At 38.8% G+C, this 25,548-nt stretch overlaps 1 protein-coding gene across 1 annotated transcript in view; it reads right to left on the bottom strand.

The window, feature by feature from the left end:
• ERC2 (ELKS/RAB6-interacting/CAST family member 2) overlaps positions 1–25,548 on the bottom strand; it is a 370,025-nt gene that overhangs the window by 198,598 nt on the left and 145,879 nt on the right. The window contains exon 8 of the mRNA XM_054216425.1: positions 1,968–2,135. Within this exon, the coding sequence (XP_054072400.1) occupies positions 1,968–2,135 (168 nt within the window). The remainder of the gene's footprint in view (positions 1–1,967; positions 2,136–25,548) is intronic.

Raw genomic sequence — 25,548 nt, forward strand, 5'->3', positions numbered from 1 at the left:
AGTATTTTCCAAATATGATACTCTCTTCCTATCAAAAAAATAATGGTGTAATGATGATCTGATATTAGCATCTTTGGGCATGCTAACACCTACATATTAAGATCATGTGATTATTAAAAACACTTCAGAGAAGCAAAGCCACGTATAACTTTCAAGTGATGTAAATGATCTATTTTTCTCTTGTTTTTTTTTAAAGTCATCGTCATAATTCATTCTTCTCTAAGTAAACCTAGTATTTAGCCCATAGCAGAAAAACTGAACTTCAAAAGTCTCCTGATAAAGCATATTTACCGCAATAAAAACCTCAAAACAAATTCACGTGATACTTCCTGTTTTAAAGAATCGGTTTAGTACTAACTTTGATTTTGCGCCTAATAGTTAGAAGGATTTATTTATCACATCATATACTAGAGCGCAGAAGGCTATAACGTGTTTACTCTGCGATTTAGCGAAGAGAGAGAGTGCAGTTTGAGAGGGATTATCTTCATTAAGAAGTAGGTACAAAAGAGGCAAGACCATCTGCATGCTTTAATAAAATGGCCATGAAGTATTGAAACCAGAAAAACACATGATGTTACACATTTCTGAGCACATAGCCATGACAGATAGTGCTGACAGCTCTATGATAAGTTATATTCATCCCACGATTTTGATCACTGAATCCACATCCCTCCCTCCTACCGATCCATTTCCTCAAGATCTAAACACAAGACCAACTGCAAATTGTCAGTTTGTTTGGGGTTTTTTTAGAATACAAACCATAAGAAAAGATGCATTCTTTTCTTCAAAATTCTCAAGTGATGTCCAAAGCAAATTAGCGTTCGGCACAGGATAAAAGGCTTGAACTTTGCTATCTTTACATCATCAGCCTTGCTAACAAGGCAAATACTCAGAAATAAGATTCAAGTGGATGAGTATGTATATTCCAGTTTTGATAGGCCTAGGCCTGAAAAAGCAGTCTTCTCCGTTTCTGGAAAATAAGGACTCGCCTTTTTAAAGACTGTATTTAACCAATTGCAGACAGAAGCACGGCTAGACCATGTGAACCCTGTATGAATCCTGGAGGAAAACCACAGTAACATGAACTACTTAGAGCGTAAGGAGCAGACATCCTTGGAGTGACTGTAAAAGGAGGGGAGAAGCAATAGTAAAATGTATTTGGTGCCAGGAACTTTTTCTCCATTTAACTGTATGCTCACAAGCATGTCTATATACGATAAAGAGCGATACACACAGCAGGTACCTGCTAGCATAAATATTTTTGTGAGTGTGAGAAAAGGGATATGGTAAATAAACACTCTACTACTGCATGCAGAACCCTTGCAGAGCTGCCTTTCCAGGAAATTCCCTCCCAACCCTCCCCAGTGGAAACCGTAATGATTAAATCCAACTTCCCAAAGAGAGTAAATGCAGTTAGCTAAACTTGTGGAAAATTAGGAATAAGACTAATAAGGCTGTTTGGAGAGAGCTTCCCTTCTTAATGGCTTTAGCTCACAGGAAAAGCAGATAATGGACTTCATTTAGGTTCCTTCCCCATTCCCCTCTTCCTTACCCCAAAAAAGTCTTTAAAGAAAAAAAGCAGTATCCTAATCTTTTAGCAGTCCTACTCGTTTTATTTACATGATTTGGAAAGAGTAGTAGTGAGTGTTAGTAAGGATAACAGAATCCCTCCTGTTGAAGGATAAGCACTTTCATCAGAATTTTTAGGACTTTCATTTAACTCCAATAATTTTGTGGAAACTGCAGTACCCAATATTTTTGTGATATAGTATAATTACAAAATAATACTATAAATATGATCCCACAGAAAACAGAAACACATATTTTATATTAGCGAACTACTTGACTAATGCAGACCATTAGTGCTTGCCTTTTTTTAATATATTAATACACCATAAGAAATAAATATATTTCCTTTAAAGGTGCCTCAAAAGTTTTACAACATATCCTTTCATAAATGATCTTACCTTTTTTTGTAGGACATTAATTTTTCTTTCTTTTACTTCCAACATGTCTTTCATATCTCGAATCTCTCCAGCCAGAGTTCCCTTCTCTTCTGTGAGGTCTTGAAGTTGTTTTGTTTTTTTATTCAGAAAGGTTTCTTTTTCTTCCAATCTTAACCGCAAGGCATCAACCTACAGTAAGTAAATCAAACATATTTAGGTTTTGAAATGATCACTATCATATTTTATTTTTTTTTCTAATTCCCTTTTGTTGTCACTTAAGAAATGTTTTATTTCTTTTCTATGTAAATTTTCCAACTTCATCTCGGACTAAGACATTCTTTTACTTGTTAAAAGGTAATAAAAAATGAGAGCACTTTTAGCACCAAAACGTGAATAGAAAAAGTAAAATATTCAAAGCATGAAATAGCATTAAAGCGGTCCTAACTTGAGAGATGCATAAGGGATTAAAAAAAATAATAAATCACCTTGACTTATTAAATATATAACTCATCGAAAATAGTGTTCTGTATCCTGTATTTAATTTGCCATGAAGGGGGCAATCAGACACTACAGTCACTACGCAGGTTTGAGCACAGATCAGTAATCTAGAAATGGAATTAGTTAACAAAGACGTGGCAAAAAGGGAAATGCTAAGGTTCTTCACGTTCCTCCAGTATATATCACGTAAGGCTCCCAACAAACGGGCCTTACTGTACTTTTCTGTAGCAAGCACAAAGCCCCATCAACCAAAATAAGGGATATTCCAAGGATTTTCCTAAGCAGAAATACATTAATAAAGAATCTCACCAAATTGCACTGCATTCCATAACAGCTTTTTTCCTTTACAAACCCTTAAAAAAAATTTAAGAAAAGGAAAGGAAAAAAAAAAATCAAACGCATTCTAACAGCCCTGAAGGCGTGTGTCGCCTTGATTTTCTCATTTCTTGCTGGATAAACGCTCAAGCATGCAATTTTATTATTCTCTTAACGCAATTCAAAGAGTTCTAAAATTATGGCCAGGCAAATACTTGCTGGTGGTCTGGAAAAACTCCATAGATCACTTGATACTGGTTACTATTTGTATACAGTTGTTTCTATAAGCAGCTCTACTGCTAATTGCAATTAAAAGCTTGGGTACTTATAAAAGCTTTTGGAAATAAGGAGGAAAAATAGCTGTCTCTCCTCCACTGCAGAGGAGGGGTGGGGGGGAAAGCAGCAGCCACCTTCAAGGACAGCAGCGTAAATATTATCAAAAAGACGTTTGGTGAAGCAAGGAAAAAAGTGGCAAGAAAAAGGAAAATCTAAATGACAGGGTATCTGTTCAAGGAAATGAACAGTGACAGGACGAGGGGCAATGGGCACAAGTTGGAACATAGGAAGTTCCGTTCAAATACACGGAAAAACTTCTTTACGGTGAGGGTGACAGAGCCCTGGAACAGGCTGCCCAGGGAGGGTGTGGAGTCCCCTTCTCTGGAGATTTTCAAGACCCGCCTGGATGCAGCCCTGAGGGATGTGCTCTGGGCAGTCCTGCTTTAGCAGGGGAGTGGGACTAGATGATCCCTAGAGGTCCCTTCCAACTCTGAAAAATTCTGTGATTCTGTGAAATTGAGAAGGAGGGAACTGGCTTTTTGAGGAGTATAATCAAGGAACGGGAAAGAATGCACAATGTGCATAGACAGACGTGGCCACAGCAGCAGGATATACACACGGATCTATGTGGAAACACACGAAAAACGTCAAAACAGGGGAAGAAAGAAAGACAGGAAAGCAACTTTTTTCAAGTAGATATAACAATCCTACTTCACAGCTTCAAATTCCTAGTGCCTTTTTTAGTAATACCTTTCTACATAAGCACTACCTCGAGTAGTTACCACAAGGCCAGGTATGATTCCAAATGGAAAAGGCGTGACTCTTCACACTGGGAAGAGGAGGGGAAGCAGCCACTGTCAAGATGTTCATGGATACAGTGACCGCTAGAAATTCTAATATATTATTCAGACTATTGCTCTCAAGAACTTTGAAAAAGGTATTCAAAGTAAGAGATCTTGTCACAGCTTCCTTAAATTAAAATATAATAATGGAATGGAATAAAGCAAATAGTCAAGTGGTCTTCCAGTGATGTGATGGTGGAGGTGAAACTTCCAATGAAGTGGAGGTGAAACCACAAGGTAAAATTGCAAGCAAAATGTAGAGCTGGAAATTGAAGTTTTACAGGCTTTAACGGTGCAGCTTTTTATACAGTAGAGAAGAACAAGACAATTAGGAACCAATACCGCAATAATTCAAGAATATAAGGATGCTGACTGTAGAACGTAGGGGGTCCAAAATCGGAAAATAAAGAACAAGGGTTTAAAGTTTACATACCTAGAAATTCATAAAGTGTATTCATAATAAAAAGCTAAATGGAAGTAACTGTAAGGGCATAAATGTTAGTTTAGCATTTTTAAGCTCTGCAGTTGGAATAGTCAAAAAGGGTCATTTTTTTCCCTAGTTAATCAGAACATTAGTAAAGCACAAAACAATCAGAAATTCTAATTTATTTTTATCTATATTCTGCATTTTGTAATGCTAAATTTATTCAAAGCAAAAGTCTTTGCAATGCCATTTTAAAACTTGGTTTGGGACCAATTTAGATGATCTATTGGATCTTGAAATGCATGTTCTTCCTGCTCTTAAAATGGCTCATTGCTTTTCTATACACTGGAAAAAAGATTTATATTCTACCGGATTTATTTTATATTTAAGACTTTTTTACAATATTACAGTAATAGGATCTTGCAGTTTGTGAGCAGCGTGCAGTATGAGATTCAAAGATGATTTTTTAAGTTAGAAAACAAGAAACAGTAGTAGCAGCAAACTTTTGAGACCTCTTTTAATAAACATAAAAGACCTCATCTGAAACTCATTACCACACCTTCTTTATACTTAATCACTTATTTGCTTCATGTCTGAAAGCAATCCCTTAAGTCAAATCACAAAAATCTCTGTTGGGCCTTTAAACTGCAGCTGAGAAGCTCATCATAACATTGCAGCGGGAGCTCCAAAAGGGGTTCTCTTCAGCCAGGCCCTGCAAGTCTCCTTTTCCAGCTGCCAGGAGGCAGAAGCTTAATCCTTGAAGTCAAAGGGAGTTGAAGGTGATCAGAGACACTGATAAACAAAGCACTGATACCGTTCCCTAGTGACTGGGGTAGCACAGTAGCTTACACATGTGCTGATACAGCTCTGTTCTGCTTGGCTAAACCAGGCAGTTTCTGACTCAATAGTCTTTTCTTCTCTGCCTGTCCACTCCCCATCCTAAGGGCTGAGCAGACAATTCTCACTCGTCTTCACAAATATCTTCCCACACACCATGACATCATGGGAATTTTAGGCATTAAAACTTGGGAGGACGAGGAGGGTTGAGGATGAGTAGATGGCACTGATGTCCAAGTCTATGAGTGACCACCTGGGTGGGAAAGGGGAGCAGAGCCCTGCTCACTCCACTTCTCAGAGCCCAGTCCTGCCCTCACACAGCTGTTAATTAAAGAGCACCATACCACTGCACATTTCTGCATTTCCTTTTACCACTAGCCAGCTCATAACACAACATCATTTCTATTCCCTAAACAGAGACACAAATTCAACCCGCAGGTACTAGAGAAGGTGCGTGGTGGTTTTCTTTCAGACCAAAAAGAAACACACTGGGAATTCTGCAGCAGAGCCGCAATCTCCATCTTTCCTTTCACTGGTTAGCGTTTGGGCCAGCCACACGAAAACCCTGAAGTTAGCACAAAGGTTACGACCTCGACTGTGCCACAGAGCACCAGGCACCCAGTATTGCAGAGTTGTCTGGACTGACTCTAAATGCAGAAACAGATTGTTTTTCTTGTTAATGCCATAAACAGATTACTCCACAAGCCTTCACATAAATAGTTGACACCTTAGATCAACTCTTTCAGCTCCACGGTAACATTTTAACACTGATTAATGAATACTCATGTGTTTACGCTGAATTGCATTTTTCCATAAGAAATTGCACATGGACTTGAGATCTGAATATATTTAGATGCAAACAGTATAACTTCTGCCTAGAGCCCCACTTACTGCAAGAAATTGTTCTTAATACGAGACTATCTCAGTTTTCATTTACAAGTTTATTTCTAGCCTTGGTAGCTTTAAATAAAAGCTTAAAAAGGATGGCTGTTGTGCAGCTTCAATCGCACTGAGAAAAACGTGCAAAAAGATTTGAAACAGCCAAAGAATCTCCATCCCAAAAACCCCACTTCACACAAGGACAGTGCAAGCGTTGGGAAGGAAAGAGTATGTGTCCAACCACAGCCTTAGGCGGCAGATCCCCCATCCCAGTCCTCCTTCCTCCCTGTCTGACAGGTGAGTGGCTCTGGCTGCTCCAGAGCCGGAGAGGCCACCCTTGTTGCTAACCCAGAGAAATAAAAGATGGGCTTACATCGCACGTTGTCTGTCAGGGACTCTGACACTTCCAGAACAGTCCATCATGTCACCTCCAAGCCATAACAAATCCCATTTCATACTTAGGAGGTTAAACTGTCTTATTTCCCAGCCCTTTCCCACTGAACCACAGGTCAGCAAATGCTCTACTGTTCAAGCTAAAATTTGAGTTCCACAGAATTGCAACAAAATTCCTTCTTAAAGGACGTTCATCTTCCTGGGGAAATGGAAATCTTTCTCAAATACGATGAGAAGCAGCTAGCGACCTGGGACACTGACACAGCATTTCCCATGTTTTCACCCGGATCACAGAGATTCACACTGCTTATTGCAAACCATACATTTTCCTTTTCTTTTCTAAGGCAATACCTTATTTGCTGCTCTCTTTTTGTGCAGAAATATTTTAACCATTATGTATTGTAATTAAATCCAAGTCCATGAGAGCGCTCAGACTAAAACCTTTAAGATGAGAAAAGGGTAATACTCATAACACAGCGTGGGTTTTGATCTGTGTCATCCTGTTCTCCTTGCAAGTACAGGAAACAGAATTATCTCTAAGTCTTTCTCCCCAGAAGCTATTTTTTGTAGAGCTCAAATCAGGTTGTGTCCTGACACCAATGTTGGGAAGAAAAAAAAAAAAAAAAAAAAAAAAAAAGAAAAAAAGAAAAAAAGAAAGAATCTGCCAAATATATCTCTATTTTCTTACATCTCCTCAAACAGTGGTCAACTATCTTGAGACTGATACAATGGAGCACTTGAATTCAAAAATCCACTTACTCAGTGAAGCCCAGGTATTTTGATAGAATAGCTATATGGTGCCCCAAACTAAGACACGCAGCAAGGAGCCACTCGGAAATCAGTGCTCTCCGTGAGTTTTCAGAGAGGCAGAACTCTGAGCCAGTGCCAGTCTGGGAGAGTGAACGGGCGACTTGTGCTGCGTGTGGTCTTAGGTGTACAGATTTATTTTCTATGCACAGGAATGCAACGGGGAGGTTTACAAGACCATCGCTTATGTCAGTCATTTTCTCCTTCCCTAAATTCTTCTTTCTGCCTCCAGTAATCATGAACCAAGACTTTTACATTTCTCATAATGTGATAATAAATAAAACTACCTCAGCCTGAACTGGACGCAACCTTTCGCTATATGGCATCTGTTTGGTGCTAAACATGTACGACATAATTTTCTAAGTCAAATATGAACCTCCAGATGGTGTAAAACCAAAAAGCTGTTAAATCAGGTCCTCATATCTTGTGGGAGACATGAAGCAAAATACACCACTTCATTTATAGACAGGATGAATTTGCCAATATTAGAAATTATCTCTTCCCTGAAAATAGTAATGTGAAATCATATCTTCCAAAAATGATGAAACAATGAAGCATTCTAAGTGGAGCGTGTGAGAAACGTCTGCCATTTTGTTACTCCTCCTGTTACGTCTATGGCATTTTAAATATAATCTGAAAGGAAATTAAATATGGGTCATTTTACAGCATCAGATATATATTTTTATATTTGAAAGGATAAGGATTTCTGGTACACAAAAACCCTCTCTTTGGCTTTTCACTCAACACTATGTAATTTTAAGAGTCCTTGACTTATTTTTCCCAAGCTTTGGCAGTACATTTTCTAGTAAAACTTGGCAATCTGAAGAACACCATCATTTTCCAGAAAAATAATAAAGCAAAACCAGATCTGATAGCTAACACATAAAGCATTTCAGAGACCTCCGTCCAAGTTAATTGCTTTTTAATTTTGTCTAACTTCTTTTTCCTCAGCAACTACTTATTTCAACTATTTAATACAATAAACTCTGTGACTTGATCTGGAAATATAGAACACACTGCAAAATCTTCAGAATTGGGTTATACTTTAGAAAGAAAAGAAAAGTTCAAGTGGCAAAAATTGCCAAATTCAAAGTTGAACTTTATTAATCTTCATGTCATCACCCGCCAGTCATGACCAGCTCCAGTAGTGACGTCTATTTCTTGAAGTTCCCTACTGTTAACTGTTTAACTTATATGCCATATTATATATATCATTTATGAAAGTGTTTTTAGTGTTATGGAGCTCCACGAGGAAGTAAAACATGAAGAAGGACTACTGTGGTTCACTGTTAAGAACTATTTATTTTACCAGCATAAATAAATGTATTTAAAGCAAAGGTTTGGCTGCTTTTTTTTTTTTTTTTTTAAACTAACTCTGAATTTACTAGTCAAGCACTAAGCGTACTGTAGTACTTGGGGTAACAGAGAAGGCAAACTGTAACTCACTGTCAGTCTCCCTCCTAATGCCGCTTCTGTTCCAGCACAGACTGCAGTCCATATTGGCCACCACATCCAAAAGCCCGTTTTCTGCCCTTTTGTACAATTATTCTCTCCCTTCCTGACGACCGCTACAGGCTCCACAGGACTGTTGACACTTTTCTATGCTACCGTTTGCTTCCTTAGTGTATTACGCAGCCATCTTTTGAGAACCATTTCAGTTAATCAAAAAACAAACTTCTATTACAGACCTTAGTGCCTGTGTTTATACATCTCCGTGTATCTGGGGAAATGTGATATACTAAGTTTTGATTACGAAAACCAGTTTAAACCATGAAAAAAAGAGCTGTCACTTCAATCTTCTATACAGAAGTACTGCGTTGTGAGGCCTCACATGGGCCTTTTTGCAAATACAAGAACTGAGTTACAAGTACATGAAGAGTATCACGTAGCTTTAAGATGTCCCAACTCTCCACTCCGGAGCTAGTAAAAAATGGATATTCGAAAATACAACAGTAAAATCAAAAATATCCTCCCCTTGTCGTATTTGTCCCTCATTTTTCAGTCTGATGTGATAAACATGGTTTTTTTTCAAAGCAATGACTGTACCTGGTAATCCATAGCATGATACATTAATTTCTTTCAAAAACATCTGATCTATGTATAACTCAAGGCAGAAAAGCTAGAATGTAGCCCCATTTTGAAGTTGCAGACACTTGAATTTTGTATAATTAATATGCTTTACGTTCTTGTTCCAAATTTAAACTTTAGTGAGGTAGCTAGCTTTTTCCCCTCCACTTTCAAGCACTATTCCAACAACATCCCACCCCTATTACTCTGGGTATTATGGTTGCTGTAGTTTACATTTTGATTCAGCAAATTATGTTATTATAGAGCTGATAGTTAAGAGGCTTTATATTCTTTAAAGGATAACCAATTCTGTTGTCTTCTTTCTACTACCTCAGTATGTAAGAAGGGACAAAAGGAGCGGGGCTGAAAGCAGCTGAGTGCGTTGCATTCGAGGGGAACAGACAGGGAGCAACATTAGAAGCCGGTTTGTAAACCCAGGACAGTGTCACCTGTTCACATCAGAAAACACACTTGTACCATCTCCTACCATTTCCCTCAAAGAATCCCTGTCACGAGCTCTTTCGATCCCTCTGTACAAGGATGGGAGAACCACCTGACAGCGCGATGCATCAAACGCACTTGCTCTCCTTTACGCGCGCCTTGACAAGATGGCACCTACATGTTTCATAAAGCTCCCAGCCTCCCTCCCCGACAGCTTAGCCAGCCATCGTCCCTACTAATCAATCTTGATTTTTCTTTCATCATTTTTTTCCACCAGCCCAGCTCATGCTGCTCTTTAAAAGAGAAAATTGGTAATGCTGACTGGTCAAACTACACTAGAAAAGGTTTTCACTGAACCAGAGATTGTAGCCAAGATATAAATGGTTCCCTCAGGCAGTTTGAAAATCTTCCTTGCAGAACATTACGCGCCCCAAGGAATTCTGATCACGTGTAGCTTATCAATGCAGCCAACTGCCTAACAGCTGTTTTATTCAAATTTATATCTTTGCCTACTCCTACCACTAAAATTAGGTAGTTTAAAGCAACTAGACCAAAGTTCAGAATTTAATATTCAGTTCAGTGCCAGCGATTTTTGGAAAACACATGGGAATTGTAACTCATGTGCTAATACTTAAAGATTTTGTTAATAAAACTTCCAACACTAACCTTACCTCATTGAACTTACCTCACTGATTTTTATGCTCACTATAAAACTATAGCTGTCATAATATTTTTGAATTACTGCAAAAGGAAGTCAGTCGTTCCAGAGTCAATGTTATTTAGCAACATAATGATAGTTATAAATTCAAAATACTTAAAACCAATTTACAAAACTATCAATCTTGGAAGTTTTAAACTTTTGAAATTTCTGTCTCCAATAATATTCAAATTTTATTATACTGTAACAGATTAATAGAAAGTGTATTAAAAGGCCGCAATGTTCCTTTTTTAAGTCATGCCAATGCATTTAACTGCTTCATGAAAAAAATGTGTAAATTCCATAATAGTATAAGAATCATCAGTAACTCTGATAGCTTTATATGTGATAAAAATAGAACTTTTACATGAACTGGTTTTCTCAGCTTAATTTTTATAATAGTAGCAGTCAGTTGACAGAACAGTGAAGGCGTGATTTTCAAAAAGCACATTTAGGTTTGTAATCTATTCAGAACATCCAGGCAAAGGAGGTGCCTGTAGGTAAACCTCTCTCCAACTGAGCTGGAGAGCCAGAGCGATGCTTCCAGGGATGAGCTGTACCCCGGACCTCTCTCTCAATGTCACGTGTTTTGAGTGAGACACATCGCTCAGAGAAGAATCTCATGATTCACCCTGTTCTGAGACTGGGACACCTGTTTATGTCACCCAGTTGTTTACCAGACATTTCTACATCAGTAGGTCCAGCTGGAATCAGCTTGGCTAGAAGCTTATCTTCCAGGATCTATGGCCAGCTCGTAAACAGAGTGACATAAAACAGCTTGGGCAATATTTTTCTTTCAGTCATAAGAACACAGCGAACGGAGAAGAAGGTTAAAACAATAAGCTAAACATATATTGTTTACTTTAAATATAACACTGCATTTTCTTCAAGAAATATGCCATTTTGCTTTTTGTGTCTCTCCTGCCCCCATTCTTCCAGAGACCAAGTTACAGCCTTTTCTCTGCAAACCGCTGCATTTTTCTTGAGAGTGAATAAGCTTCTAATTACCTGTAATTGCTCTGATTAAAAATTCACCTCTAACATTTTCCAAATATAAAAGCTGAGAGTGAAGTCCTCTCTCTCCCAACAAGCTGGGCTCCATAATATCCTACAGAATAGTAAAGATCAGCTGGTTTGATATCAACCTTGAGTACAAGCGAGCGTCAGAGCTTTGCTTAGCTCCACCACCTGTCCTCAATCCAAACCCCCGGTTCTCTAGGCCCTTCTAGAACTCCTTAGCTCTGGCTTTTGAGGCAGTAAGACAAGGCAACGCCCTTGCTTACTCCCCTTGCATACACGAGGCAAGAAGATATTTACCCGGTGTCAGAAGAGAACGCAGTGGTTTACTACATTAGATGGACAAAAAGATGATGTGGAATATTTGGCATTCCAGTAGTAACGTTACGAAGAGAAAAGTTGTCACAATGTGTCACACACATTTTGTCTATTTTTGAGACTTGCCCATAAAGGAAGTTCTTCTCAAGGGAAAAACCTCAATGAAGGTTTAGTTTGACAACATCTGGCATATTCTCTATATTTATACATTTCAACTAGAGCTGGTAGTAGGCCACCAGACCCTCCTACAATTAAGTTTTAAAAAGATGAAAGGATAAAAAAGGTACTTTTTTCAAAAGAGAAAAAGCGACTTTGCAGGAAGATTCCGCACTTAAACATGCACTAATTCAGGAAGTCTCTGTCCTCTGTGCAATTACAGACGTCAGCCACCCTCTTTAGAAAGGCCCGGTCAGGGCGTTATTCTTTTGGGTTTTTTTCCTAGCTTCATAGTCAGTATTTTTCACCCATGCAGATTTGGGGTATATATCTTCTTGTAGTACAGAGCTGTATCAAAATACCCTGTCCACGACCTGTTTTTAAAATTAAATTCCCCGTTACAGCATGCAGCTGAGTTTGGGTGATATACAGAAATAATTCAGTTGGGAGCAGTACGCAAATTAATGATTACTATAAATGCCAAGTGTTTGCCTGGAGAAAAGACAATGTGTTTACCATACAATTTACTAACTGTAAAAACAGACTGCACTGACCACACTGTGTACAAAGTTCCCTGTCTTTATCTTAATAAATTAGGCTGAAATATGCAGGCATATCAGAACCATTTGGACCTCAAATCAGAGGCCCCTGAGACAGCAAGACCGAGGGTGAGAAACAGAAGTCAACCTTCTCGTCTGCTCTGGTTTTATGTAATAATATTTATCTACTTATTTCAGGAAAAGCCTAACCCTACGTAGAGACTCAATGCATATACATACCTGGTGAAACAGACTTTACAAAAACCCCTTTTCACAGAGGGTAAAGGGCATGGGATACCCATACAGCTTAGGGGCTTCCAGCTCTGCTGTAAGTTGCTGGTCTTAACAGCATCCTATAAATTGACAAAGTGACAGCAACCAGAAATGCTCTTTGTTCAGAGTTCCAGAATGCTTTGCATCTAGTGGCAAACTACTACATTATTGGTTATAATAGCTTTGACAAAACCTATCCAAAATAACAAATTATTTTAGTCTTTAGCTGACAAGCCTTAATTTCAATAAACAACAATGTTGAGGTCCCTAGTGAAAATATTTTCCTGAGATTAAGATGCAATATGTATGACATGCTCACCCTCTCATTGGCTGCACCAGTTCACCGTTACATCCTCTTTCCACATCTCTTCCCAGCCCTCTGTGATCAAAATGTCCAGTTTAAGGACTAGCAACATCCAAGGGTAGATTCAAAAATAACAACCCTAATCTAAGAATTAGATAGATGATACAACCAAACTGAATATTCTGTGTCTGAACCACATGGAATAAAGCATCCGTGTAGAGGAACCCTACCTGAAGTCTGTGGAGCAAACCCTAGCTGGCTCAATTCTACCATAAGTATTAAATCTGAAAATATGTATGTGCCAGCAGACAAGTTGACATTCAAAAATGAAATTAAAAGTGACATCCTATTTTAAATTCTTTGTTCTACCAGGCCAAGGACACAAATTTCATGGAATTCAGAAGACAGGTCTGCTAAAACAAGAAATAAGAGAAAAGTAAAAGACTAGATAATTAAATTACATTTTCCAGAAATAAAACTAGAAGTTATGTAAGAATAGATTGCCTCCGGAGAGATCTTTATTTCCATACTCAGAGTTGAACCATACCTTCTAAAATGTTTGATGCAAGTAATAATTAGTGAGTAATATTAAAAGCAATTTATTTTGTTTTCTAACATAGACTGAAATTGCCATAAATGGATCCTAAAAGGACTACTCTGGCATGTAGTAAGGTACATTCTTGGTAAAAGTTTATCTCCGTGTCTACTAAACATTCATAAGGTTTTAAAAATTATAGAGGTCTCCCAGCAAGAACATTCCAAGCTATTCAGGATATAATAAATAGTTCTTGAAATAGCAAAGTTTGCATACTGTTCTGTGAGACAGTTTTAATGGGAAATCTGCTTCAAGCAAAGGCAACGCGCACTCCATCCACAGCAAGGCCTTTTGCTTCCTGCAAGTGGTAGGCTGATTTAGGGCACGACTTAATGCATACACGTGTGTCTCAGATAAAGAGTGAAAAATGGTATCGATCTCGGTGTTTGTAAGGATATTTTTTTTAATGAGGCTTATTTCTGAACTAAGGGAAAAATCACTGATTAATTCTGACTGATGCGACTCAAAAAGAAATGCTTCTGTAGCAAGTCCATAGCGATCTCAGTGCTGTAAATGATCCAAATAGACATTTCAAACTCAGCTGATGATGATTCTTTTTAGTGGTGTGTTGTAACCTTCGTTTTCCAGTTATGGCATCTTGAACATTAAAACATTTTTCCAGAGCAATGAAAACGCTTAATACATGCAACTCACATAAAATCTACTTTAACTGAAGGAGAAGGAAGAGTTGAGATTCTGCTTTGGGAGTAACTAAAACTTGGTATATGAACTTCAGAAGAAAATTTAAGTCCAAGATCACAAAGCAAAAAGTTTCAAAGGTTAGCAATGAAAACTAAAACTCTTTTTGCTAACAGGTGAGAGAGATAAAATGCTAATAATATAAATAGATATTTATAGCTACAGCTGGCAAGGTTTTAAGAACTCTTTAATTACACAGTTAAAAATCTGTCAACATTGCCTCAATGTGATATCTGCACAAATTGCTGCTTCTCATGCCAACGGTGTTGACTAGTCTACACCAAAGATAAATCAGAAAAAGAACAGGATATCACTTAATTGCTCACTTAAGGAAAAAAGCTCCTCATAAGACTTGTGCTCTAGACTCTTAACCAGCTTTGTTGCCCTTCTCTGTACTCACTCCAGCACCTCGATGTCTTTCTTGTAGTAAGGGGCCCAAAACTGAACGCAGTATTTGAAGTGCTGCCTCGCCAGTGCTGACGACAGGGGACGATCACTTTCAAGAGATTGTGCTGCTTTGTCATAAAAATCCCAGACAAGGAAAGACTACTTAGACCTGAAAGGCTGCTTGAGATGCAGTACGTCAAGAAAAGACTAAAAGGGCAGTTTCAGATTCCAAATCGGTAACTCCTTTTTTACGTCATTTTGCAGTAACAGTCTTTAGGCATTTTACTTCAAAAAACTTCAATCATCACAGAAATGGTAGATCTTTACCTCATATTTTAAGTGCTTGAAAAATTTAAGATAATTAATGAGACAACAATACTGCAAATAAATGCAGGAGATTGGAACGAGGGACATAAAAGCAACGATTTTATTCTTTGTCTAAATACAGTGCTTATAGTAGAGGTTACACGGTAAATTAAAAATAAAGAGTTATGCAAGAATGAAATCAGACAGAAGTTTCAGTTGCAGGCTTCCTAACATACTAACAGAGATTAGCTTGCCAAATAATTTTACAGAACCCAGTCTGCCAGATCATCTAGCAGCAAGTCAGAGACATGTCAAGATCTGATCTTGCATTTATTTATTATTCAGCTGGAAACTATAAGCTTACTAGTTTACCACAGTTATATTCCATCTGGGAGACACGCAGTTTCTCAAGACAGAATATCATCTGCATGAGAAAGATAAAGCAAAACTGATACGTGCTGCTTTCGTAACAGTCTTGACACTAAACAAGCTATGTAAAGTTAGACGTGAAAACAAACGGTATCACAGAAGCGTTCTTACACTGTCAAACATGTAAGAGATGCTCTCAGAAAAAGAATCAGCACTGAAATAACTCAAAAACTACTTTCAGAGGAAGAGCCCTGCAACCTTCAAGAACCGACAGTGATGGCCAAGACACAGGGACTGAATAAACAGAGAGTCCTCAACTGAACACCAATTCAATGGGAATACAAGGAAATCTGATTCTTCACAGTGCAACAAATCTAGAACCCACAGATCTCTTAACTGTAATTTCCAGGATGCCATCACATTCTTTCCTTCTCCAAAATGTGCAAGACGTTACTAGGTATCATGCACACTTTATTACATTTCAAAAAGAGAAACTTCATGAACGATGCATCCATGCTTGATCCTGCACTGCAATAGAACCTGCATGGAAAAATCATTAAACCACAATCACTTACACTGGAATAGCTTGAAAGAAATCTTTCCTTCTTCCCCCTTTCCCAGCTCTCGTCAAGCAATCTCCAATCTATAAAGCTCATAATCAGGAAAAAAAATCTAGTGAGTATAGATCAAATACAACCAGAGTATTGCAGAGCAACAAATCCCAGACTAGTAAAACAGGTCCCTCTCAATCCTGCAGAGGCATCCCAGATTTTTTTTTATATACTTGATTCAATGCACTATTTGCTATAAGGAAAAATACGTTGGTGAAATATAACTCCTATTGCGTAACATAATGAGGACACAGAAACAATCAATGGGGTGTCAGAGGAACTATTTAGCCACAAGAAAATAATTTTGCACAAGGCAAACAATTTGTTCCTGACATCTCATTCCTCTAGGAAGGCCTCCAAAACGTCTTCAAATGAAATGCCTGGGAAGAAAATTCATAACTCTGTTGGATATTAAAATAGCCATTAAAAACGGTTCATAGCACAAAGCTACAAAATAACATTTACAAACTTCTCAGCTAGTTCTGTGTGATTAAAATGGTGGTCCTTGAAAGAGCCAAAAAAACAGTTACAAATTTGGCAATCACTTCTGTAGAATATGCAACGTACAAAGTAAGAGTATATGACTGCACCTGGTGGACAAAAAATACGACTTCTGATAGAGACATTGAAGAACTGTATTATATTTTAGAACAGCAGCTTGGAAGGAAAAATGCACTAGGATGTGCAGCATCTTAAGAACAGATATCCTCCAGACCAATTTCTGCTAGCATTATTATTATCAACCGTATGTAAAAATCTGATCGTTATCCCTCGGAAAGTGAAACACACTCCTACTCAGGTAGCCTGTGAAAAGTTTCCCGTACTTTAAAGCTCGAAGTAAAAGTACAGCTGAGCCAAAAAAATGCACAAATGAACATTTCAAATAATTCTTTTATCAGTGCCTTTCAAAATGAAACTTTTTCTTGACTTGGTTTGCTCTAAAAAGTGAATTTTGGAAGAGTCTGAAGAAAAATTTTATGACCATTTTTGGTAAAGATAGAGAGATTCCATTTTTTAAAAGGGGAAGGAGAAAGAAACATTCTACAGATTTTTTCCACACAACAAACCCAAATTGTTGGAACACCAGACTGTGACATGTAAATAATAGTAACTGATCAAATAAGATATAGATATATAATACAAGATTCTGAGCACAGACTGACAAGTTTGCCTTACCTTGTAAAAAAATAAAATAATTTTTTTTAAAAAGTAGAGTCTGATCATATTACCACAAGTAAACAATCTGACGTTGTTTAAAACCTCATTCATCCCTGAGTTGGAAATTACTATTCCTTAGCAAATATATCATAACTGAAAGGAGGAACGTCACCAGTTCACAGCAGTGATAAGCAAAATGAGTTGGCTGACACGACCCCTGTAAACGAAACTACAATACAACGATACGTTTGAGCCAAGCCTTTCTAGCATAAGAGAGCTTTTCCATTTTCCTCATCACCTCTCTAACCTTCCTCTGCACCTCCCCTATCCTGAATTAATCTCTCTCAAACCTGGGTGACCAGAACCATAAACTGCATTCTCGATGAGATCTCACAGAGTACATTAAAATATTCCCCACCTGTAACTGAAATCTCTCTCCTGATACATTCTAGGATCAGATTTTCCGCAGCCACGTTTTATTAGAGACTAACATCAATCTTTTGACTAACACATACCTTTACCTCAACCTTTACATTACAGAAGTTACAGTTTTAGTCCTCAGGGGCATAACCCTGCATTTCATACTACCACAACTCATCCATTTTTCTCACTCCAAAATTCAAGATCATCCAAATCTCCTCAGCATCGCCAGTGGCTCCAATCTGCGCACCTCTGTGAAACCTTATGATTGTGCTACCAAAGTCTGGCAAGTTATGCAGTGAAAATATAAAATAAGCCTCATTGCAATACCAGGTCTTGAGAAGCTTCAACAATAATTTCCTCCAATCTGGTCTTTGCTCTTCCATACTATCTACAACATTTCTCTACTAGCCAATATTTCACTAATTCTACCTTTCTTGTATGGACCTCAAATTTCTGGATGAACAAGGAGCTCCTGGACACACCATCACACAAAAAGAATCTTTATAAGCAGCGGAAGAAAGGATAGCTAGAATGGGGGGCATATAAGGAACTGTCCGAGCAGCAAGAGACCTGGTGAGAAAAGCTAAATCTCAGTTAGAATTAAATCTAGCCAAGGAGATTAAGGGAAAGGAGATCAAGGGAAACAGCAAAAATTTCTATAGGTAAATTAATGGTAAGACGACGACTGGGGAAGGTGTGGGCCCCCTCAGAAAGGAAACAAGAGAACTGATGACAAGTGATATGGAGAAGGCCGAGGTTCTCAACGACTTCGTTTCCTCAGTCTTCACTGGCAAGGGCTCCAGCCACACTCCCGGAGTCAGAGAAGATAACGGCAGGGGTTGGAAAGAACTGTCTGTTGTAAGTGACGATCAGGTTCGTGACCATCTGATGAACCTGGAAGTGAACAAGTCCTTGGGACCCGATGGGATATACCCACGGGTACAGAGGGAACTGGCGGATGAGGTTGCTAAACCGCTCTCTATTATATTCCAAAAGTCATGGCAGTCTGGTGAGGTCCCCACTGACTGGAAAAGGGGAAACATAATCCCCATTTTCAAAAAGGGAAAGAAGGATGAACCAGGGAACTATAGGCCAGTCAGTCTCGCCTCCGTGCCTGGTAAGATTATGGAGCAGATCCTCCTGGAGGCACTGCCAAGGCAGAAAAATAACAAAGAGGTGACTGGGTACAATCACATGGCTTCACCAAGGGCAAATCGTGCCTGACAAACTTGGTGGCCTCCTATGAGAAGGCCACAACATCAATAGACAAGGGGAGAGCAACTGACGTCATTTACCTGGAACTGAGCAAAGCCTTTGACACTGTCCCGCATGACATCCTGGTCTCCAAGCTGATAAAATATGGGTTTGATGGACTGACAATTCAGTGGATAAAGAACTGGCTTGACGGCCGCACCCAAAGAGTGGCTGTCAATGGGTCCACGTCCAAGTGGAGGCCAGTGACAAGTGGAGTCCCTCAAGGATCAGTACTGGGACCGGTCTTGTTTAACATCTTCATCAGCGACATGGACAGTGGCATAGAGTGCACCCTCAGCAAGTTTGCAGACGACACCAAGCTGTGTGGGGCGGCTGACACGCTGGACAGAAGGGATGTCATCCAGAGGGACCTTGACAGGCTGGAGAGGTGGGCCCATGCCAACTTCATGAAGTTCAACAAGACCAAGTGCAAGGTCCTCCATCTGGGTCGGGGCAATCCCAAGCACCGATATAGGCTGGGCAGCGACTGGCTTGAGAGCAGCCCTGAAGAAAAGGACTTGGGAGTGCTGGTGGATAAGAGGCTCAACATGAGCCGTCAGTGTGCATTTGCAGCCCAGAAAGCCAATCATATCCTGGGCTGCATCAAGAGAAGCGTGGCCAGCAGGTTGAGGGAGGTGATTCTCCCCCTCTACTCCACTCTCGTGAGACCCCACCTGGAGTACTGGGTCCAATTCTGGGGCCCCTACTACAAGAGAGATAGAGACATGCTGGAATGTGTTCGGAGAATGGCCACGAGGATGATCAGAGGGCTGGAGCACCTCTCCTATAAGGACAGACTGAGAGAGTTGGGGTTGTTCAGTCTGGAGAAAAGAAGACTCCGAGGAGACCTTCTAGTGGCCTACCAGGATCTTAAGGGGGCCTACAAGAAAGCTGGGGAGGGACTTTTTAGGATGTCAGGTAATGGTATGACTAGAGGTAACGGATTAAAACTAGAGATGGGTCGATTCAGACTGGACGTTAGGAAGAAGTTCTTCACCATGAGGGTTGTGAGACACTGGAACAGGTTGCCCAGAGAGGGGGTGGAAGCCCCGTCCCTGGAAGTTTTTAAGGCCAGGCTGGACGGGGCTCTGAGCAACCTGATCTAGTGGGAGGTGTCCCTGCCCATGGCAGGGGTTTGGAACTAGATATCTTTAAGATCCCTTCCAACCCTAACAGTTCTATGATTCTATAATTCTCCTGCTTTAATCACTTTCAACATGACGGCATGAAACACCTTGCTAAGATTCAGCTAGATCAGACATAATGTATTTTCTTGGTCTACAAGATTAACACCCTTATCAAATAAAGATAATGCCTTAGTCTAATTTAACAGATTTCTTAACCAAAATGGATGCACAGTGGCTCTCTAAAAATGGCTAAATGAAAAGGTATTTTACATACCAGAGAAATAATCTTTTACAGCAAATTCTAATGGAGATACTCAGAGTAATGTACATATTTACTTTAGATACAAATGGATTTTTACTGTTTGTTTCAACTTGCTATCCAATCTGGGAATGGAAGTGGTAAAATTCTATTCTAAATCCTATGCTAGCAATGAAGTTGCAAACTTTCAGTAACTATTTTGTTCCCTACAAAATATCACCAGAATTCCTGCCTTTTGAACAGAATATGTTCAAAAGACTTCTGTTGAAAGTTTCTGTACTTGAAAGTGTGTCCTTGAAATATCTCTAGAATTCAGCCTCCTAGGATTTTAACCCTTTCAACTGAGGTTATCCCTAAGTATGAAGATATAAATGACTGTGGAAAGCATTTTGCTAATATGTCATAGAAGACATGCAAGAAACATTTATTTTTTTAAATGTTTCCTGTTTAATCATTATTAATATTCTTTTTAGTGTATATAGTATATATACTTAGGGTATATTCCTTTTAGTCTATATATATTTAGTGTATATAGAGAAATGTATATGCATATTCATGTATAAACAAATATTACTGATAAAAAATCAGGGTATAAATAATTTAACACAGAAGTAGAGGCTATGTGAAAGCAGATTTACTAGTCATGGAAATGAAACCTGAGTACGAAAATTCATTCCCCAATCTCTGACAGTTGACATTAACACGGAGCCTTATAAATCTGCTCTTTAAGAACATTCTAAAAATAAATAAATAAATAAATAAATAAAGTAAGTATCATTCCTCATCTGTTTTTCTTTTCCTGGAAAGCATTCTGAAAGTAATCTTTTTTCCAGACATAGATTATTCTGCACATGGGTGAAATTCTGCTCCTTTTCCCAATCTCCTCAAAAGATTGGGAAAATAAAGATACATTTCAAGAAACAGGACAATGCCAGCACACAAAAGGAATCTTAATGTAAATTTTAGCATAAATTAAATACATAGGATCCTGCACTATGCAAATGTAATTATATTTATCAGGACATACAAGTATCACAGTATCACCTCTAAGAGAAGGAAGAAACCCCAAACCCCGAGACCCCCCACCTTTCCAACCCAGTAAGTTAAAAAGGACACGTTAAAGACCTGCTCGCCTTTCCCTCCGTAGCTGTCAAGCTGCCCTAAACAATACCCAGTGCCTTTCCCTACATAATCCAACGCAGAGACACGCATTTCACACAGGTCAACTACACGGCAAAATGCACGAGCACTCTGGAGCTTAAAATGATGCTTCAGAGAATTTAATTTCCAAGTAATCCTTTATTGAGGAATATGTTTTAAAAAAGTGAAGAGCCAGTAGCTAGAGAATAAAATCAACCACATACAATTTAATTAATTTATTAAATACAGATCCACCTTAAGATTGCATTACAAAAGCGTATCTGTTGATACATAGGTGCATTAGCCTCTTTGACTTCCACCTCACTTTAACAAAAAAAGGGGGTTTTTAGACCTATCATTCCTGAAAATTAAATCTAGGATGGGAAAGTCAGTCTTTGTTCTCCCAGCATACATTCTACCCCCATTAATAACCCTGCACTCTGCCTGTAAACTTGTGCAGATGCAATCAAGTGCCTCTGTAACTGAAACTTTCTAAACCCTTCTATTATTTATGCAAGAAGAAATAGAACCCTCTACCCTCATTCATCTCCGTACTGGATTGCAAGACCTAACAGAGGAGTAAAGAAAATTAAAACTTTATTTGCTGAATGATGCACACAGACGCGATTTTTAATGTTAACAAAGAACGAACCTGAGGAGCACAAGGTGTCTTTTCATTGTAATAAAATATTTACCATGCTTTCTTGTGTATTCTTTATATATAATGTACAAACTTTTATATTTTTAATCTATTTTTATATAAATATTTACATTTTAAATTTAATAGACATTCGGCCACTGAAACTGTACGATGAAGTGTGCCCTTAACTGGCTATTTTTCCATTTTGAACATTTCAATTCCAAGAATCTGCCTAAAAATGTAAACCAGCATCATTATCCTAAGAATGTGTAAATGAATCTAAAAATTAATAAAAGCTTTTGACCTCAATGCAGGCATCCTGCATCAAAAACACTTAAAAGTGTACAAAAGATTGACTTCAGGCAATCTCACTCTTTAATATAATCTATTGCCTGGCATAACAATAAGGATTCTTCTTCAGCAGGATTGATGGTTATAATTAATGACAGTAAACGATGCAAGTTTTATATACATGAATATTTTTCATGTGAATTAGATAGCATGAAGTATCCAAGGTATACAAAGAAGCAGTTAATTAGCCTCAAGGTCACATGCTATATAAATCATTAAGCCACTGAAAAACAGTAACTTTTGAAACAAAGAGAGGATCCTGAGTTTGCAAGCAGTACTGTCCTACAAAAGGGGAATTCAGACGGGAAGCGGACAGCAGATATCAAGACTCGATATACAAAACACAGCTTTGAAATAACAGTAGCAGCCTTTCCCTGATCAAGTTTTCAACATGGGTCTAAAATTTTCTCCTCTTATTTAGAAAGAAATTTATTTTTACGTAACTTCAAGATTTCTCTTTCAACCATGTCACTGGTTGAGAGCGCAAGTGAGACAACTGTACATCACACAAAAAGTCTAGTCTTCTCTTTCAGCTCTTAACAGCAGATGCCTGATTATGCCCCTATAACAAATATCTTTGAACTGTTTAACTTACTAACACAGTTAAAAGGAAAAATACCAAAATCCTAAATATGTAATTCATAAAGCAGCATATTTTCCTTAATTAATTTTCTCAAAGTTTACAATATCTCTACTAATTCTCTGTAACTAGATATGTTCTGGATCCATTCACAGAGAATCTGTGTAGAATAAACATTTGAAACATCTTAAAGACTAACTAAAACCATCTTTCTACTACACTGCAAGGCAAATGATTTTTGGATGTTTTGCATTTTTATGCTAAATAGTGCAGCTGCAATTGATAAAAAGCAATCAAGCTAATTTAAGCCAATCATGTCCAGGAGGTTCTCATCACTTGTATGAAAATGCTCTTGCACTCACTTTAAGGCTTTACCACAGCAAGTAGCTTCTCCCCCCTCCCCACCCCAATTTTGGTACCTTAAAGTTCCATCTGCATCTTACGCACCAAAGAAAAGGAAGTCTAATTCTTACAGAATAAGAGTCTTTATAGCTTTGCACTGTAAATCAAACTTGTACCTCTTATTTGAATAAAAACTCAGGTTGATAGCACCACTTGAGCACAAATACGATTTATCACGATAAAGCATCGGTGTTATCTGTAGCGTATATCGAGGCATCAGGGCAAAGGCAAAGTAAACCTCTAGCACTCCAAATGCACAACTCTTGCCCTCTAATGCATAATCTGGATTACATTACTGAGATCATAACACATGTTTTGAATTTATGGTTTTGATTTATCAATATGGCACATCACAGCTGCCATCCTGAGACCCCTCTCAGTTGCTGCATTTGACTTTTTAAATGATTGTTTATAGTTTAAAATTTTGCATCAACAATTGCAACTACATTTCAAACCTATAAAACTATTATAGCCATGCAAGAACTCTTTCCTAGATGGGGAAAATCCAATATAATGGATCAGAATTCTGTTACACTTCCTAGCCACGTGGCCAACCCTCACGTGCGTGTGACTGCTGACACTTTTCAGCCAGCTCCAAAATAATGAAATAAATAAAGAGAGGCCCTGAAATTCAAAGTATGCCATGCCTTTATTCCTGTTCCAAATTAGATGGTTATGGGCTTCAATACAGTAACTGGAGATGGAAGCAGAGAACCACATAACCGTGCCCTGGCTCTCCTTCTCCTTCATGAAGAGACGAAGCCAGGTGACAGCAGGTGCTATCAGATTGACATAAACTGCTGGCATGGCTTCTTTTCGTGATCTCTTTGCACAGCTGCTCGTCAAAGCCATTTGCTCACTCTTCCCACAGAAGCAAATAGGGAAAATACAAAAACATCAAGAAACCCCACCTATGAGTAATCCTGCAACTAACCAAGGCAAGGTTTGAAAAACATACCCCAGCCTTGAATTTATAAAATTTGCATCTGTCTCAGGAGGAAAATAAGATATAATCACTGAAATAATCTTCCTAATAATTTCAGGTCTACGGTTGACACAAAGTCTTTTGTTGGATAGGAAAGGCTCTCTTTTTATTGAGACTACTGCGTATTCTTTTAAATACACTGAAATGTTCAATAACACATCAAATAATAAGATAAGCTTTTCATCAAATTGTTTATCTTAGAACTGTAAGTGGATAATAATTCTTGGACTTATGTATGACTAATAATAATTATTGGAATTAATAACACATTGCAACTCTGAACTCGTGTTCTAGAAATGCTTCTTTTGGTTTGTCATGGTTTGGGCCCTCAGACCAGGACACGGTTATGCATCAGAACACAAAATTCTTCACAATAGGTAAAGCAGCACAAAACAAAGCCAACTAACAGGAGGAACAGGCAGCACCTGCCCTGGGGTGTGGGGCCTGTCTCTGAAACCTGAGGTTATACTCGGAGCTCCATGCCTAGTTTAGCCTTGCCCAGTACAAGACAGATACTGAAATACTGCCACGAGTCCAACTGAGGGCCCACCTCATGGGACCGGGGCACAAAACGTACCAGGAGAGGCTGAGCCCCAGATTTGTGCACCCTGAAGAAAAAGCCACAGGGACATCTTACTGCTGTCTTCAATTACTCAGTGGGGGGGTGTGAGAAGATACAGTCAAACTGTTCTCCAGGGTGCACTGGGAAGGGATGAGACACAACTGGAACACAGAAATTCCACACTGACATAGAAAAAACACTTTTTTTTTTTATCACAAGCTTGGTCAACTACTGGAACAGGTGGATATTCCATAACAGAGGTTATGGAATATCGATCCCTGAGATATCCAAAACTTGACTGGGGACAGCCCTGAGCAACCTGCCCTAATTAAGACCTGCTTTGAGCAGAAGCTTGGGCTAGATGACCTCTACTGCCCCCTCCCAAGGAACATGATTCTACGATTCATCTGAATTTAAGCCTCAATCTATCAGGCTCATATAATTCCTGCACTAAAAAGTACAGACAAAAGACGTTCTCGCTCTAAGCCTGGCACCACAACATACCACAGCAGGAAGCACCCACTGGAAGAGGAAGCATCTGCAGACCAACCCTCCCTGAGGATTTCCCCAGAGTCACAGAGATGGACGTGCAACAACCGGGCTGCATGGGCCAAGTATGAAACGCACTGCATAAGAGAAAGTTAGAAGGTCCCAAAATCCCAGCTATCCTG

This window comes from Rissa tridactyla, chromosome 10, assembly GCF_028500815.1.
Source record: "Rissa tridactyla isolate bRisTri1 chromosome 10, bRisTri1.patW.cur.20221130, whole genome shotgun sequence".
Classification (NCBI taxonomy): domain Eukaryota; kingdom Metazoa; phylum Chordata; class Aves; order Charadriiformes; family Laridae; genus Rissa; species Rissa tridactyla.